Source organism: Melozone crissalis, unplaced genomic scaffold, assembly GCF_028551555.1.
Source record: "Melozone crissalis strain CALT ecotype California unplaced genomic scaffold, PUWL_Pcris_2 ptg000019l_1, whole genome shotgun sequence".
NCBI lineage: Eukaryota > Metazoa > Chordata > Aves > Passeriformes > Passerellidae > Melozone > Melozone crissalis.
The window spans coordinates 25,329,527-25,344,518 of NW_026535797.1; the positions used below are offsets into that span (position 1 = coordinate 25,329,527).

A 14,992-nucleotide genomic window follows, 5' to 3' on the forward strand; every position below is an offset into this window, starting at 1 on the left:
GAGTAAATTAATTCAATTGTTGTTAATTTTAAATACAAACACACACTGTTTAGTTGTACTTGACAAAGGATGACTGTTCTTTTCCTGTGTCATACCAGCAAGGATTGTTTCTTCTCACACACCTTGAGGGAGTTGGACAATATACCTGCACATCTCTGCACTAATTTAATAAATATAAGTTAGATCTCCTCTTTCTGTAAAAAGGAAAATTACGTGAAAAAGTTTTGGTGAATTCAGAATCAAGTCCCATGTTAAGTTTTTGTTATCTCTTCTTTGACTTAAATCTCCTTTTCAGTTAAAAAGGTAGGATTTTCTTAGTTTGCATTATTACCTTCCATTAAGAATGCAAACTCCACCTGAATTCTAGTTTTTGGTGTTGTGTGGGGGTGCTATTTGTTTCCTTTTCTTAGACCCTTCCATCTTTTTACTAGAAATGTTTCAACAACAGCTACATTAAGAAACAAGCCCAAACTTACAACAAAACTCTTGTGTGATTCAGGGAAACTGCAGTGAGATTGATTTTTGCCCCTTCTCTATTTTAAGTTTACCTTGTGGTTTAAGATGTTGAATAGAAAATATTCTGATAACCCAGGATTGCTTCTGTGTCTGTCCATGTTCCTGAAGGATAGACTGAATGTATTGAATTTTTTAGGTAGTGAAGCTAAGTGAATAAATATTCTCCTCATAAGAATAAAGAACAGTTGATCTCATATTTTTTTCAAGAAGAGAATAGAACTATTTACTTGCAGCTAAAATATGCAATCCCTAATTCTATATTAAAAAAGATAATTATTTTTTCTGAGGAAGCTGTTTGGCTTTGAAATTAGCATTGTCTAAAAGCATTGACTTCTCAAAATTACTGAACTGTCCACTCAGCTCATGTTTTTAGGAGCCAGGAAATAACAATGGAATGATGCTAGAAATAATCCAAGATAGTAGCACTAGAATTGACTGAAGAACAATACTAGGCTTTTATTTCTTTGAAATAGTAAGAGCAGTCTAATGCATTGTTCACAGAACCATTTAACATTAAGGGCTGGGCACTTTAAACTTCACTCTAGAAATTTCATAGGAGTAACGTTTTGCAACAACCTACTTGGGTTTCCTGTATTTATAGTTTAGGTCAGGTAACCAGGACAGTAATTCAGGGTGATTTTACTCAGGAATTTATAAAAAAATTCTTACCCGTATATTTGTTGCCCATAAGGGTATAGTGCTGATTCCATTATAAAATTAAATAAAACCTCTTTTTATTTGTAATTCAAGTTATTTCAATAATATGAATAACACTTAATGAAGTTCAGTTTTGAGGTTTTTGTGGCTTCAATTAAACAATATTATTTAAATCTACTTTTTCCCTACCTAAGGGATTTGGGAAAACTCATTGGAAAACAGATACAGATTCCTAGTTCTGCATTAATTGAGATCCTATGTTATTGAAAATGTGAAGGAGGCCAGCTGAAGACACAATCTTTCTCAGATTTCCATCTCTTTTAAGACTTTCTTGGAAGGGAGCTTTTTTGGCATGTTACTCCTAGCTGCATTTTACAAAGTGACTGTTTTGTGCTGAAGGATCTGCCTTTTCCTCCAGAATGTAGTGATCTTAATTTTTGGAAATATTATTCCCTGTGCTGGTTATGATGACACACTGGGACAGTTGCTAAACCAAGAATAGCAATAATCAGTTCCTGAATTCTAAGGTTCTGTGGATGCTGTGAGTAGTGCTCAAAGGCAGCAGTTTCTTCAATGGCGGTACACATGGACTTAAACCAAGCTTTGCTCACAACCTGGAGAATAGCACAGGCTTTGGTGCCACATGATAAAATGTTTTCTGTATAGTTTTCAGATCTTAGATGCTTACAAGTTCCTCATTCCTTTGATACCTGTGGTCTCAAAATGTAGCCTCCTCAGGAATTCCTAGGAGGTGGGAAAATTCAGTGATGCCACTTGTGAGAGGTGACAAGCCCAAAGTTAGAAGAGATGGTGATTTGTCCAGGGTAATGCAGCTTCTCTGTGATAGGAAGCAACTGAAGCAGTGTCTCCGCTTTTGACACATCCTACCTCTTTTGTCACTTGTTGCTTACTTCATTTTCTCTAGAAAAGAGAAGAAGAGGAAAGACAGAAAGGTGAGGAGCTGATCAGGCAGCAGGAAGAAATCCGGGCAAAGGAGCTGTACCTGAGCCTCAAGCAAGCTCAGCAGCACGGTCAGCACAGCGACGACGACCAGGAGTGGGAGGAACAGTGTGAGTAAAACTACCTTCACAGCACTCACGTATTTCTGAAAGCAGATAAAGAGACACCTGCAGAATGGAGATGTTGTGGCCAAAAAATCTCTTCTACCTAGAGCAATACAAAGTGTTGTATTATTTTGGTGGAAATTGCCAGCTTAAAATTACAAACAGGAGTTTTGGATTTCCTCCTGAATCTGTGTCAATGCCTTATAGAAAAGTTTTTGTGTACAATGACTGAGATCATTAAATTTTGTCTAATGTACTTAATTAACAGTTTTGGCTTAGTAATAATAACTCAGGGCATAGTTATTTTGACAGCTTGTCCTCAGCTATCTTTGAAGAGATAGAATCTGTCTTCATCAGTATTTTAATTGCTTCCATATGGTATTGGGGTGAAGCTATGGTATCAATGCTGAAACTCACTTCATTCCAAAAGATTACAGCAAATCATACTTAGATTGTTGCTCTAAAAAAACACCTGATGATGATGATCTCATTCGATGGAAGTATTGTTCCTTTTTAGAGAGCCTGAAATTCTCTATGAATATCATAATTGTGATTGATTTCAATTTTCTTGGTGATATTAAAAATTGTATAAGGAACAGAAAAAACTATATTATTATATAGATGTATACATTAATACTGTAGATAAGTAATGGCCCACATTATGAATAAATTTCAAAATATACAATTAGTTTATTTTATGGCTTTAGTCATCACTTCATTAATTCCTGAGGACTAATTACTGTAGTGCTATTACCTGGAATTGATCTGATAATGAATCACTGTGCACAAGATGAATTATATGGCACTATATGATACACTGGTGCCATTTTCCAAGCTCATAACAGAGTATGTTAATTTTGATCAACAAAACCTCTGCATATTACACTGTCAATAAAGATAAAGTAATTATTTTCTGGAGGATTATCTAAATCCAGGTGTGCATGTTTATATGTAAAGGAAAAATAACTTTCTGTATTTTGGGTATGTGAGAGTAAAGTGAGTTGAGGAAAAAGTTGCCCTTTAGTTCTACAGAAAATCAGCATCAGCTGGCAACCCACCATAGAGGATGGTATTATGTACTTTAGGATTTCTTTGATACTATATAAGGAAAGAAAAAACATTTCAATCATAATGTTAAAAGAAAAAAAGTAGTCCAGGTTACCTTTGCATTGAAATAAAATACTACAAACACTACTAAAACCAGGTATCATTTTCTTACCATTGCATTAATGAGGTAACTGATGTTTTAAATTGTTGCCTCTGTTTTCTTGAGGAATGCTGTTTGTGCAGGGATAGACATCAAAAATGCTGTAGAATAATTATGGGAGAAGGGAGGCAGAAAAAGGAATAAGCTATGGAAAGTCTTGACCAGGAGTTGTGTAATGGCAATTTTGGTGTGTTAAAACACTTGTGACTGCATCACATGCTGGTAGGGATAGTCTGCCACCAGTACTTTTTCTTGTGGAAGCTCTGGGGTATTCTGTATGCTCTGGAGGAATTCAATCACCTTGTCTGTCTGCCTGCAGGCCTGTCCCCTCAGCCAGAGGTGGCTGAGAGCAGCTCAGGTGGCTCAGAGCTGCTGAGCCTGGTCACCAGCAGCTGTTCTGCCTCAGCACCTTCTCTCTTGCTGCTGGGTTTGCAGCCTGCTATAAATTCTGTGCTGCCAGAGTTATGCTGTTAGCAGTAATTGATTTAGCATTAAACTAACTGCAGACTAATGACTGGAGTGTTCCATATCCTTGTTTATCCTCTTATGCTTATCTCAGTGTCTCAATTTTTCCCTGTTGGTTTGAGGGCTCAGAACCATGCTCCATTAGCAAATGGGTGCAACAGCTGAAGATAGGAAGATGCAGTGTTCAGTGCCTTATCTGAGACCAGTTGCTGGCTGGCTTAGACTGTGCTATCAAACTTTGTACTGAGTTTCCTCAGGTGTATTAACATCTTCCATTTCCTTAACTTTACTGCAGGAGCCAAAATGTGTAGCAGATAGCAACAAATATTTGGAAGTGGGAACATCTAAAATTGCTATGAAATTAGTTAGTACCTCAGGCTCACCAGATTTTTCATTTTTTTATTTCAGTTCCAGACATATTTTTCTTTTTATGATAATCCTTCCATTTTGTCTGCAATATTCCTGTGGGGCACTGAGAGGAAATTTAGTGAAGTTAGGCAAAGTTGTCCACGAGTCAGCTTTTCTAAGCAATAAATAAATGCATGAATGCATAAGAGAGTTACAAGTAGATGCAATATTTACATTTTTTGCCACTACAAACCTGCAGTGGAGATCATATTGTCTATTAGGAACAAGACCAGGCTCTTTTGGCTCTTACCTCCTTGAAGTGAGCCCTGCCCTGTTCCACAGAGCTGGGGCTCAGTGGAACAGTAGTGCTAGAGCAGGTATTGGGGAAAGGAAAGTAGCAATGATATTGATGACACTACTAATTTGTTTAGTAGATGGAATTCAGAATGTGATGGGGATTCATCTCTCCTCATCACATTGTCCCTCAGCTGTTTATTGCCAAGGCAATAAGCAAAGTGATGCTAATATTAGTTTCAGTTGTTCATTTCAGTTTGTGTCTGCTATTTGGCAGAGAACAATAATGGCCCATAGAATTACTGTGTAAACTGAAATACATGATTTTAGGGCTTTTAGTATACTAAATAACAAGTGTAGAATAATTTGGAAAATTTGTGCTAAAAGGGAAAAATTATGTTGTAAGAGCAATTACTTTGATTTCATATAAAAGATATATATTAGGGTATTTTAGAGGGCAGTTGATTGAATTCATCTGATTGAATATTGCAAAAGGCATTCTGTTAATACACTTAGAAAGCCCTACAAACTGCATCAGGTAGGGAAGTGCTCAGATACCGTCTGACCAGCTTTATTAATCTCCAGAAAAAAATTATTCCAGTAAAAATGAAGATAGAGATGAGTGAGTTGATCTATTATTTTGCCTTTCCCTGAGCACCTACTTTTGGTCTCTCTTGTAAGAAAGATACCAAGCTGACTCATTATAGCTTCTTTTATAATGTTGTATTTTTATGTTTTTCTACGAATGTGTCTATGAATTTAATTTTGCCTAACTTTTAAAGGAATTCATTGGGTATTTATGTTCCCCAAAAATTCAAGTGAGCTTACTGGCAGGAGCCTTGATAAAATGTTGAATTTTAAAGTGAGTGGTCCCCAGTTCAGCTATGCATTAACTAAGCAAGTGCTCAACCTCACATATATGTGCCCTCTGAACTCCAATAGGTCTCACAGTGCACAGTGAATAGGAATGAGATTATTCATGTGCTTTCAGATAAGATGGCTGAATTGAAGCTGTATTGCAGAGTATTTGTGGGAAGTTATATTTTCCACTTAGGAAAGGGAAAAAAACACTGAGTGATTTGTATGTGCACTCAGAAAATCTGAAGATTGAATTTTATCTATTAGCTAGTCATTTTTGAATAGCTCATAAACAAGCTTCCAAGAATTTTTAACAAGTGGAATGTTTAAACAAAAAAAATTAAAATTATGATGGATATTCATAGCATATGTTTGGGCTTTTTCCAGCTTTCACATATCTGACTGTAAATCAAAAATAGATTGATTTAGAAAATAGATTATAGAAAATGGAGAGGTCTTAGTCTTTCACAAATTATTTGATCAAGTTCAGCTGCCGCATAGTATGAATTAATCCTCATCCATATCAAAATATTTGGTATTAGAATTTTGCCAGGACTGCTAATAGGAATTTCCCAATCCTAAGAAAATATAGAAGACAAAAGGCACCTTAGGTTAGCATAAAGAAAAAAGAGATTTTCATAAACTGCTCATGGAAAACAAGGTGATCCCAAGCCAACCTCTCTAGGACCCAAAGAGCACCCGCATAACCAGCTTTTTGAGCAAATAATCAAAGTCACTGGCATCAATAACCATGTTTGGTGACTAGAAATATTATTGGGGATAAAGCCATCACATTCAGGAATCTACAGAAAAGTTTTTCACTACACACCAGACAAAATGATATATACCACATGAACTATCCTCCCATACTGACACTTCCTACAAATTTATCTATCTTGAGAAAGTCATTTAGAGTCTGAAGATAAATCTGGGTGTATTTTTGTAGAAGGTTTTTCTTACAATAGAATTTCATTACTATTCATATTTTTTTTTATGGCTTAGAACCATCTCACTAGGAGGGAGGGTTCTAAGCCATAAACAAAAATATACTGCTCAGAGAGGCGTGTACCATTGTGATTGCAGCCTCAGTACAGCAGGTGAAAAATGGGTGACCAAGCCCTCCTGCAAAACTGGCAAATACATCCAAGACTGGTCCATGCTGCCATCATTGGCTGGTTGTCATTACTAGAAATGAACAGTTCAAAGCCAGCTCAGAGATGTCTCTGTGACATGCAGTGTGAACATCCTCTTACCAACAAAGAGCAAACCACAAAGCTCCAGGCAGCCTGCCCTCAATGTGAATATTGTGATGGTGGCAAACAGTGGAGTGTTTCTAGATGTCTTGCAAAGTTGCATCACACTCATCTTCCTTGCAGTCTGTCCTTGTGCTGCAAGCACAAAGTTCATTTTTAAAGTGACCATTATGTGTGGCTTTATAAAGGATAAATTGCAGAAATACTGGAGCCATTGAAGCACTATATGTAAATTATGTTATCTACCCTTAAAAATAATGATCTCTAAGATAAATAGCGAAGTCTGCTACTTGTGTTTCCTGTGCTGTGCATTTGTTTGTTACTGTGTTTAGCCAAAGCTGCAGGGTATGTAGTTAAGTAAAACTGAAATCCTGCCAGTTGTATACGTGTGAAGCATCTATGACTCGTTCATTATGCTATCTTGATGAGCTTTTAGTCCTGCGTATCTTCCTGCTTATCATAATATTATATAATTCTCAGCTTAAAGGTCTTTTCCCTTTCCCTCATTTGCCCACAAGGTTTTATTTCATTTCATTTGGCTTTGAGTGCTTTTATTTCTTGATTCCATTAAACCTTCTTAGAATTTGGGAGTTAAATCCAGTTATACTTCTGCTTGCTTTAAATTGGGAGTGTAAACCAGAGAGATGCAAGCAGACTAATGAAATGCAGCTGTCTGGTATTATATCATGCATTCCTAGTCACAGGTACAGTCATAGGGGAGTTGGAAATGGAGTGCTCACTTTATGAACTGGATATGATCTAAGCCAGGATAGTCATGGTAGGATTGATAATTGCTACTGGAGGCCATAGCTAGCTTCTTTAATATTTGCTTCACTGCATGTTTAAAGGTTTGTTTTGCACTGGAATAATTTGCCTGCCTGCAGTTATTTGTTCAAAAACATCATCCAAGTAGGGCTTGAGGCACCAGAAAAGAGCCGATAGATGACAAATATTTGCAGTAGAATTCTTGGTGCATTTAAGTTATACCATGTCAAAGACAGGATTGTTGGAACATTAAAATGAAAAAGTTTAGTGAAAGATGCCTGAGCCACAGTGGTCAGAACAGCAGTCTCATTGCAGGTTACAGAAATGGGTAACTCCCTGGCAGTGCCCTGGTTAGGTGTGTATTAAATCTTCCAGTACAAGTTCTGGTTCTCCATATACAATTTCAGAGACTGAAGTGTGAGGCAGCCCCATCCATAGCATCAACATGCCCTTTCCAATGGCTGTTAATTTATCCATTGTAACTGAAACCCTTTTTAGACTGTGAATTTCAAGTTGGAAATGTCTGTGACTATAAGTACCATGACAAAGATAGTATAGGCCTTTCAGAAACAAACAGTACTGACAAAGTGCAACCTACATGTCAGTTTTTATAATGGCAAATTTTGGGAGTTGACTCTTCAATTCTAGTTATGTTTATAGTGGCCAAGAACACTGATAGATACAGACTTAATTTAAAGCAGTAATTAACATCCTTTCTTGAAACATAGAACTTGGTGCACTTCCAGGGGAAAAGATATCCCCAAGCAGAATTTCTCTTATTACAGCCAAAAGAAGTGTCAGATTTAATCACAATATGTAGAAGCTCACTAATTGCCAGCAGTGGTCAGATCATTGATAATTTGAGGCTCCTTCTAGAGGTGGGCCTGTGTTTGAAGCATCAGCAAAGCCATCCAGTTATCTGCCTTCTGTAATGTGGTGCAATTTATACACTCTTAAAGCCAGCTCATGTAGGAATAAAGGCACTAAGCTGCTGTGAGCAGAGGGCTCCATGGCTGTTTGTGATTCTCAATCTCTCCTCCCGTTCACCCTGCCCAGTGCGCCGCTCCAAGGCTGCGGACGAGGAGAGGAGCCACAAGGCGCGCAGGGCGCGGGACGAGTACCGACGGCAGTCCCTGCGCGCCATCCAGAAGGGAAGGGTGGCTGGCCTGAGCCATTTGTTCCAGGGGACAAACCTGAGCAGTGATCAGGACATCAAACTGAACAACAACAGTGCGACTCCTTTGTCTCCTGCAGCGTCCAGGTTGGTTTGTGCTGGAGTGGTTTTGAAACAGTTTTCTCTTGGATTGCTCCCTCTCTAATCCCTACCACTTCAACAAGCTGTTCTTCAGGTTTGGGGAGTCCTCAGTCTTGCTATTTCCTGATGATCAGAAAAAAAGAATGTTTCAAGGAAAAGAAAAAGAGATTTGATGCAAACTAAATGTCATTTATCTTCAGGCTGATTTCTTAGAATTCACACAGAGATGACTCCTTGAGAAGACAGTATGAGATCAGTATGTGAAGCTGAAGTCAAATGGACAAATGTCTTAAGCCTCAAGCCTAAAACTACCTGCTGTTTAACAGCTTTTTTTCCTTTCTTTTGGGTTTTTTTTTTTTGTGGTTTTGTTTTTTGTTTTTTTTTTTTTTTTTTTACAGACAGCAGTCCTAAGTTTCAGAGGCTTTGTTTTTTGTGGCATTTTTTCAGGCAAAACCAAGTATCTAAGAATTCAAACTGGAGGATGATTCCTACTAACTAAAACACATAAAAAGTAGTAGAAAGAGTAAGGCAGGCTGTCAAGCAGAGAATGCAAAGGAAACATAAAAGTTTAAACTAAACATTCCTTCTATTGTCCTTAGTGCTTCCTATTTGGAGACACAGTGTATTGTAGCTGATAATGATTTACATCTTTTTGCCAGTAAAAAGGAATATACTCAAGGAAAAAGAGTTGCTTGTCAATATTTACATTGGAATAAAAATGAAGTGGAAAAGGAAAGCTGAAATGTCCATTGTGGTAAATTGTTTTTCCAGTTTAAGTTCTGTAAGAAAATGTTTCAGGTGCCATTGCAAATATAAAAATCACACTACTGTGGTTTCCATAAAAACACAACGTAAATTTAACAAATTTTAAAAAGTTGTTCAGTGAATTGTACTGAGCATAAGTTACACTGACCATTTTGCAGCTGTATGTTTTGTCAATATGTAAAAAGAGGCCATTATGTATGCTGTCCCTTATTTTCCCACCCTGCTGTGCTCTGTCTTTGCGTGCAGTAACATCTGGGAGCGCCCTGCTCGGCCCTTCTCCCGCGATGTCATCATCCGCTGGTTCAAGGAGGAGCAGATCCCTCGGCGGGCTGGCTTTGAGAGGAGCACCAACAGGATTGCTCAGTGGTTCCATGGTAATGCCCTGATCTTTCATTTGGTGTATAACAGGGCTGTGAGCATCTGCTCAGGAAATTAATCTTGCCAGCTTCCATCCCAAAAAAGCAAAGCCTACTGACATGGTGAAACCGAGTGCCTGTTAAAACAAGATTTTTGCATCTTTCCTACTATTAGCATACAATCTTCCTGTTTTATTTTTACTAATTAAGTAGACTAATGTAGGACTCATATCACCAAAGTTTTATTCAGGAATATTTGGGCCAAAATATACTTGCTGCAAAATAGCAAGTCAAGAGAGAGTACTGAAACCAAGATAGGGTGAGAACTCCAAAATTAACTGGAAAATACTACAATGATGTGGTAGGTAGATGACTGGTGTTCAAGTTTTTGATTTACCTGATTTGCAAGAATGACTTGAACTCACATCTTTTTAATCATTGTTTTATTTTATAAACTGGGGGAGCATTTTTTGTTTCTTGCTTTCTTTTGCGAAAAAAAATTATTAATTTTTTTTCCTCAAAAATAATTGAGAGTATATAATTTTAGGCAGTTTTCCTGAAATGGGACATATGCAGATCCAAAATTTGCTGTCTTATCTGCTGGAGTTGCCAGCATCTCTGAGACTTTTCCCTTTGTATCGCATTAGCAATGCAGCTGAATCTTTGGTATCAAATTCACAGGTAAGATGTCTTATCTTCATAGGTATTAGCAATGATCTTTATATATATTCAGTATTCTTAGACATTAAAAAAAAGTTCTGGTTTAATAGCTGACATAATTGAGGGACCAGCAAGTCTTCAAAGTTAAATCTGGTTTTTTTTTTATTACTGCTTTTGATGAGTCTATTGCTTTGTTCAAAGCACTAAGCTGACCCTCATCTCATTCATGATTCTCTAAGGCTAAGATGATGATGTGTGGGCGTTCTGAAGTGAGTCAGGCAGGGAAGGTTTCTGAATAAGTTTAGTGTCTCATGTATTTCAGATTTCTGTTTATGATACACAAATCTTTATGTGTTAAAAGACATCAACAAGCTGCTATTTTCATTGGCTTAATTGGTCAAAGACACTGAAGTCAGTCATGTACAGCTTGTAAATTCTAAATACTTTCATTTCTTACAGACAGTGATGCAGACAGTATTGTATGTTTCCTTAGGGAAGACATTAGGTGTGGTTGCTTTCTGAGAGACAAACTGATTAAAATTTCATTTGTGGACATTTGCCAGACGTGCTTCCAACCAGGATGTTTCTTTATAAGTAGGTATCTAGGCTTGAGCCAATGCATGTGCAGCCCTTCTACTAATTTTGGTGGCTTTTGGATTAGTTTGTTAATCACTGAAAGAATTGAGACCTTCTTGATCATTCATTAATTTCCCAGACCATGCTCTTCATACCTCGAGAAACTGAATGCAATGACTTATAAAAGTGAGCAAAGTACCTAATTTTTCCTTCTCTCACTCAAAGAGCCAGACAAAGACAATCAAATTACACTCCCAGCCTAAAGCTCAGTTGTTTTCCTTGCAGAGACTCCTGTGTGTGCTGTTTTGGTACCTATTTGCTACATGAGTTGTTTTGGCTTTTGCAGGTCTGGTCAGATTAATTGTAACAATTGTAAATTGAGAAAAACTCAGCTGCCTTGTAGCTCTTTTGCAGTGGTGGAATCTAAAGAGGCTATTACAGGTGCAATAATTAGTGTTTGGTAGTGTTAGCTGGTGTTTGTGTTACTGTTTGTAATGGACAAAAAATCTGAGGAAAGCCAAACAATCACAATCACAGACTGTGCTGAGTTGGAAGGGACCCACAAGGATCATCGAGTCTGAATCCTGGGCCTCTTGTTATTTTGTGTTGTATTCAGGGAATTGGGATACATTATGAATTATTTTTGTCTATGAACAAATATACAGCAGAATATATTTGATTTGTATAAGAAATATCAGTACAAATGAAAGCCATTCTGCAAAGCCCAGAATTACAGCTGACAACTCGAGCCACTGGCTCACCTCAAGCATCTCTCACAACAGGTATAATCAGGTCCTTCACATCCTTGAGCAACTTCTGTATTTTCTTATATCTCAGTTTTGGACCACAAAATGGGAGTTTAATATTCTGCCTCACGTTAAGGGTTTTTTGAATGCAATGCACTAAGAGAGCTATTGCAGCAGTACTGAAAAAGTAGATACCAGTTTATTACAGAATTACATGTTTTTGCCAGGGTCAGTAGAGTTTGGTTGCCTGCTTTGACTCTCAGGCTGTTCAGCTTTTTAGCTGAAGTTAAGCATTAGCTGATTCACTGTCTTCAAATTGTACTGTGGATATATAACTTATTCTAGTTATGCAAAGATGAAGCTTTCAGACTGATGTGTGTAGATAAAGTAGCAAAGTACAAATCATAATGCAAGCATCTTTATCCTCATATATTTGGCTTATTTTCCACTTTAAGTCATCAAACCAATCTGGATTCTGTTTAAAAATACACATTGTCTGAGGCATTTTCATGGTACATGGAACACGGTAACATATGGCTTGCTTAATGTACCTGAAGTTTTCCTTTTGTCTTCATTTGAAGAATCACTACAAAATGTTCATTTGAAGCAGGGTAGTAAAATCTGTAGTAACAAAAGCTCTTTCAAATCAGAACATTTCTTTCTTTATTCACAGGAACTTAAATAAATATCAGCTTCAACTTCGTCCATCTCTATTTGTCTCTTGAAATTATCATCAGTTATCTAAATTTCAGCAGATGTTTTTTAGCTCATTTGAAATAGGCTTTACTGTTTTCTTCATTAAAAAAAATTGATGTTAAGGATGCAAATTGTAACATACAGCTGAATTCTGGATGTAAATTTAATTATTTTTTGCTCTGTTTGAATAATAGATGCCTGCCAAAACCCAGTTCATTTGCCCTTCCAATCTAGAATGATTTCCTTAAGTTTGCGAAGAAAAAAAATACATATCTATTTTCAAATGTTTTATATAAATTAAACTCAACTTTAAGTCTGTCCTAAATAATAAAATTATGATATGACCTTTACTTGTGAAGCAATGAACCATTTTTTAAGTAGCTTATGCCCGCTTTGTGGCCACAGTGCTCAATGCTCAATTATCAAACAGTTAAAATGAAGAGGAATCAGAGCCAGTGATTAAGGTGTCACCAGGACTATCTTGGGATTGAATGTAATCAGTGACTATTTACTTTGTATTGTCTAATAGTTGCCTTAGGTTTGAGTGAAAAGAAATATTATTTAATTTTGCTAACTATGAAAACTAAGAAATTGGTCTAAATTTAAGTAAAGGTAAGTTCTGTACAGTATGATAACCAGAAAGTTAGTAATTGTATTCTGATTTCCAACCTGCTAATTTATGACTATAAACATATTAATCAAACTTATATGGGCATCCTAATGTTGTATCAAGTTGTATGAAAGGTTTTTGTTAATTTGAAATAAGAGCATTCTTTGCCAAGATCCCAGTTGCTGATACGATTTGAAAGCAGGGAAGTAAATTGGTGTTTAGGATGGGAGAACTGTCTCTCAAACAGGCTGGAAAGGGGGACACATTCCTTGTTTCTCTAAGTTTAGCTTTGAACAGGATTTTTCTTTTCAAACTCCTGTGGGACCCATGCCAAGTAAAGGGAAAGTTATCAGTCTTCCCCTTGCACATGTTGAAGAGTTTTGCCAAATTATCACAGACATTAGCAAATTGAGTTTTTCAGTTTATTGTAGGCATAAGACACTTGGGATAGAATTCCATATGGCAGCAAAACTAAAGATCCTTCCTCCCCTAAGTATTTAACAAAATGTTGCTGGTAGCTGAAGTGTGTATTATTTCCATATTTGCTCTTTCATTTGTCTTTTAACCTTTCTCTTATGCTTGCAATCTGCTTCAGAACTTTTTTCTTCCCATTCCAATTAGTTTGTCAGCTGTTACCTTTGACAGTTTTGATATTTTTAACTTCCGATGTTAGACTGTTCACCCTCACATACTTTGTTCTGTGTTTGGTTATTTTCTATTCAGAATATAGGGGTGCTGGTCTTTGCAGAGGGTGTTGATCTCAAAATATTTACCCAGGTTTAGTTGAGAGCAATGTTTTATGATTGTTGCTGTTTACACACAATACAACAGGGATCTCTCAGGTGGGTAGTGAGCACAGTACAGAATTTATTCATTGCCTGTCTGTGGGTGGCTGTGGGCTTGCTTGCCAAGCGTCTGCTGCAGCACTATCAGATCTCCAGTTGCCTTCAGGTTGAAAGGAAAGTTCAGAGGCTAATATCACAGATCTGGAAACATGAGGTAGTTGCCCTAAAGGCTGTACCTTTAAAATGTAATTGCAGGAGCATGGGCGCTATCGTGGAGAACCATTTCACCAGGGCAAGTCAGAGTGGTGGTGCAGTTAAGGGACCGGGAAGCTGTGGAGGAATTGATCAGAGAAGATCAAGGGATGGATTGAAAGAATTCTGAGAGATGCAGGAGCTGAATAATCTCTGAGGTCAGGGGAGCCAGGAAAGAAAATTTTCAGTTTAGCAGGAATGTGTTCCAAACATTTCCAGATCAAGGTTTAACCCAGATGGCTAATGCTGTTTTCAGGAAGAAACTTGTTTCAAGAGGAAAATCTAGCACACCAAAAGAGTGATAATAGTTCTGCAAATCAGGTGTTCTCAATAAAGGAGATATTTCTGAAAGTCTAATTATTCTGAGTCCTTGAACAACAGCGAGGGCACTCAGAATATTCATATAGCTGAACCGTGGGAAATATAACATGTAGTCTGTGTTGTAATGTTTTTAAAAGACACAGAAATGGCAGTGGTTTGTTTGAAAAACATCCAACAGTGAATAAAGTTTGCTGCTTTGAGCACAAATGCATGCTTTTTCTTCTGCTCTTGAAGAGGAGCTTTTCAGTTTTTCAATAAATGCATTTTAGGAAGATGTAAAGCAAGTGTTGTAAATCTAGCAGAAGTACAGCCTTCTTGATATTAATAATCTATTTTCTAATTCACTGCTTTATCATTATCTAGGTTTTACATCTATTTGAGAAAGTGTGCACATAGACTATTTGCTTAAGTAAACAGACCCTAGGGGTCTGGGATTTTTTTTATCTTCTAGAATTGTAGCTGATGATAAAAAGATACAAACATTGTTAAAAATCTCCTGATTTCACTGAGAGCTTTTCACTCTCTTCCACAGGACTTCAAGGA

At 37.1% G+C, this 14,992-nt stretch overlaps 1 protein-coding gene across 2 annotated transcripts in view; it reads left to right on the forward strand.

The window, feature by feature from the left end:
* SH2D4B (SH2 domain containing 4B) overlaps positions 1-14,992 on the forward strand; it is a 56,161-nt gene that overhangs the window by 19,650 nt on the left and 21,519 nt on the right. Inside the window, exons 4-6 of one of the 2 annotated variants that reach the window (XM_054277211.1) lie at positions 2,099-2,243; positions 8,484-8,688; positions 9,694-9,821. In XM_054277211.1, the coding sequence (XP_054133186.1) occupies positions 2,099-2,243; positions 8,484-8,688; positions 9,694-9,821 (478 nt within the window). The remainder of the gene's footprint in view (positions 1-2,098; positions 2,244-8,483; positions 8,689-9,693; positions 9,822-14,992) is intronic. The other variant, XM_054277212.1, reaches the window with a different exon arrangement.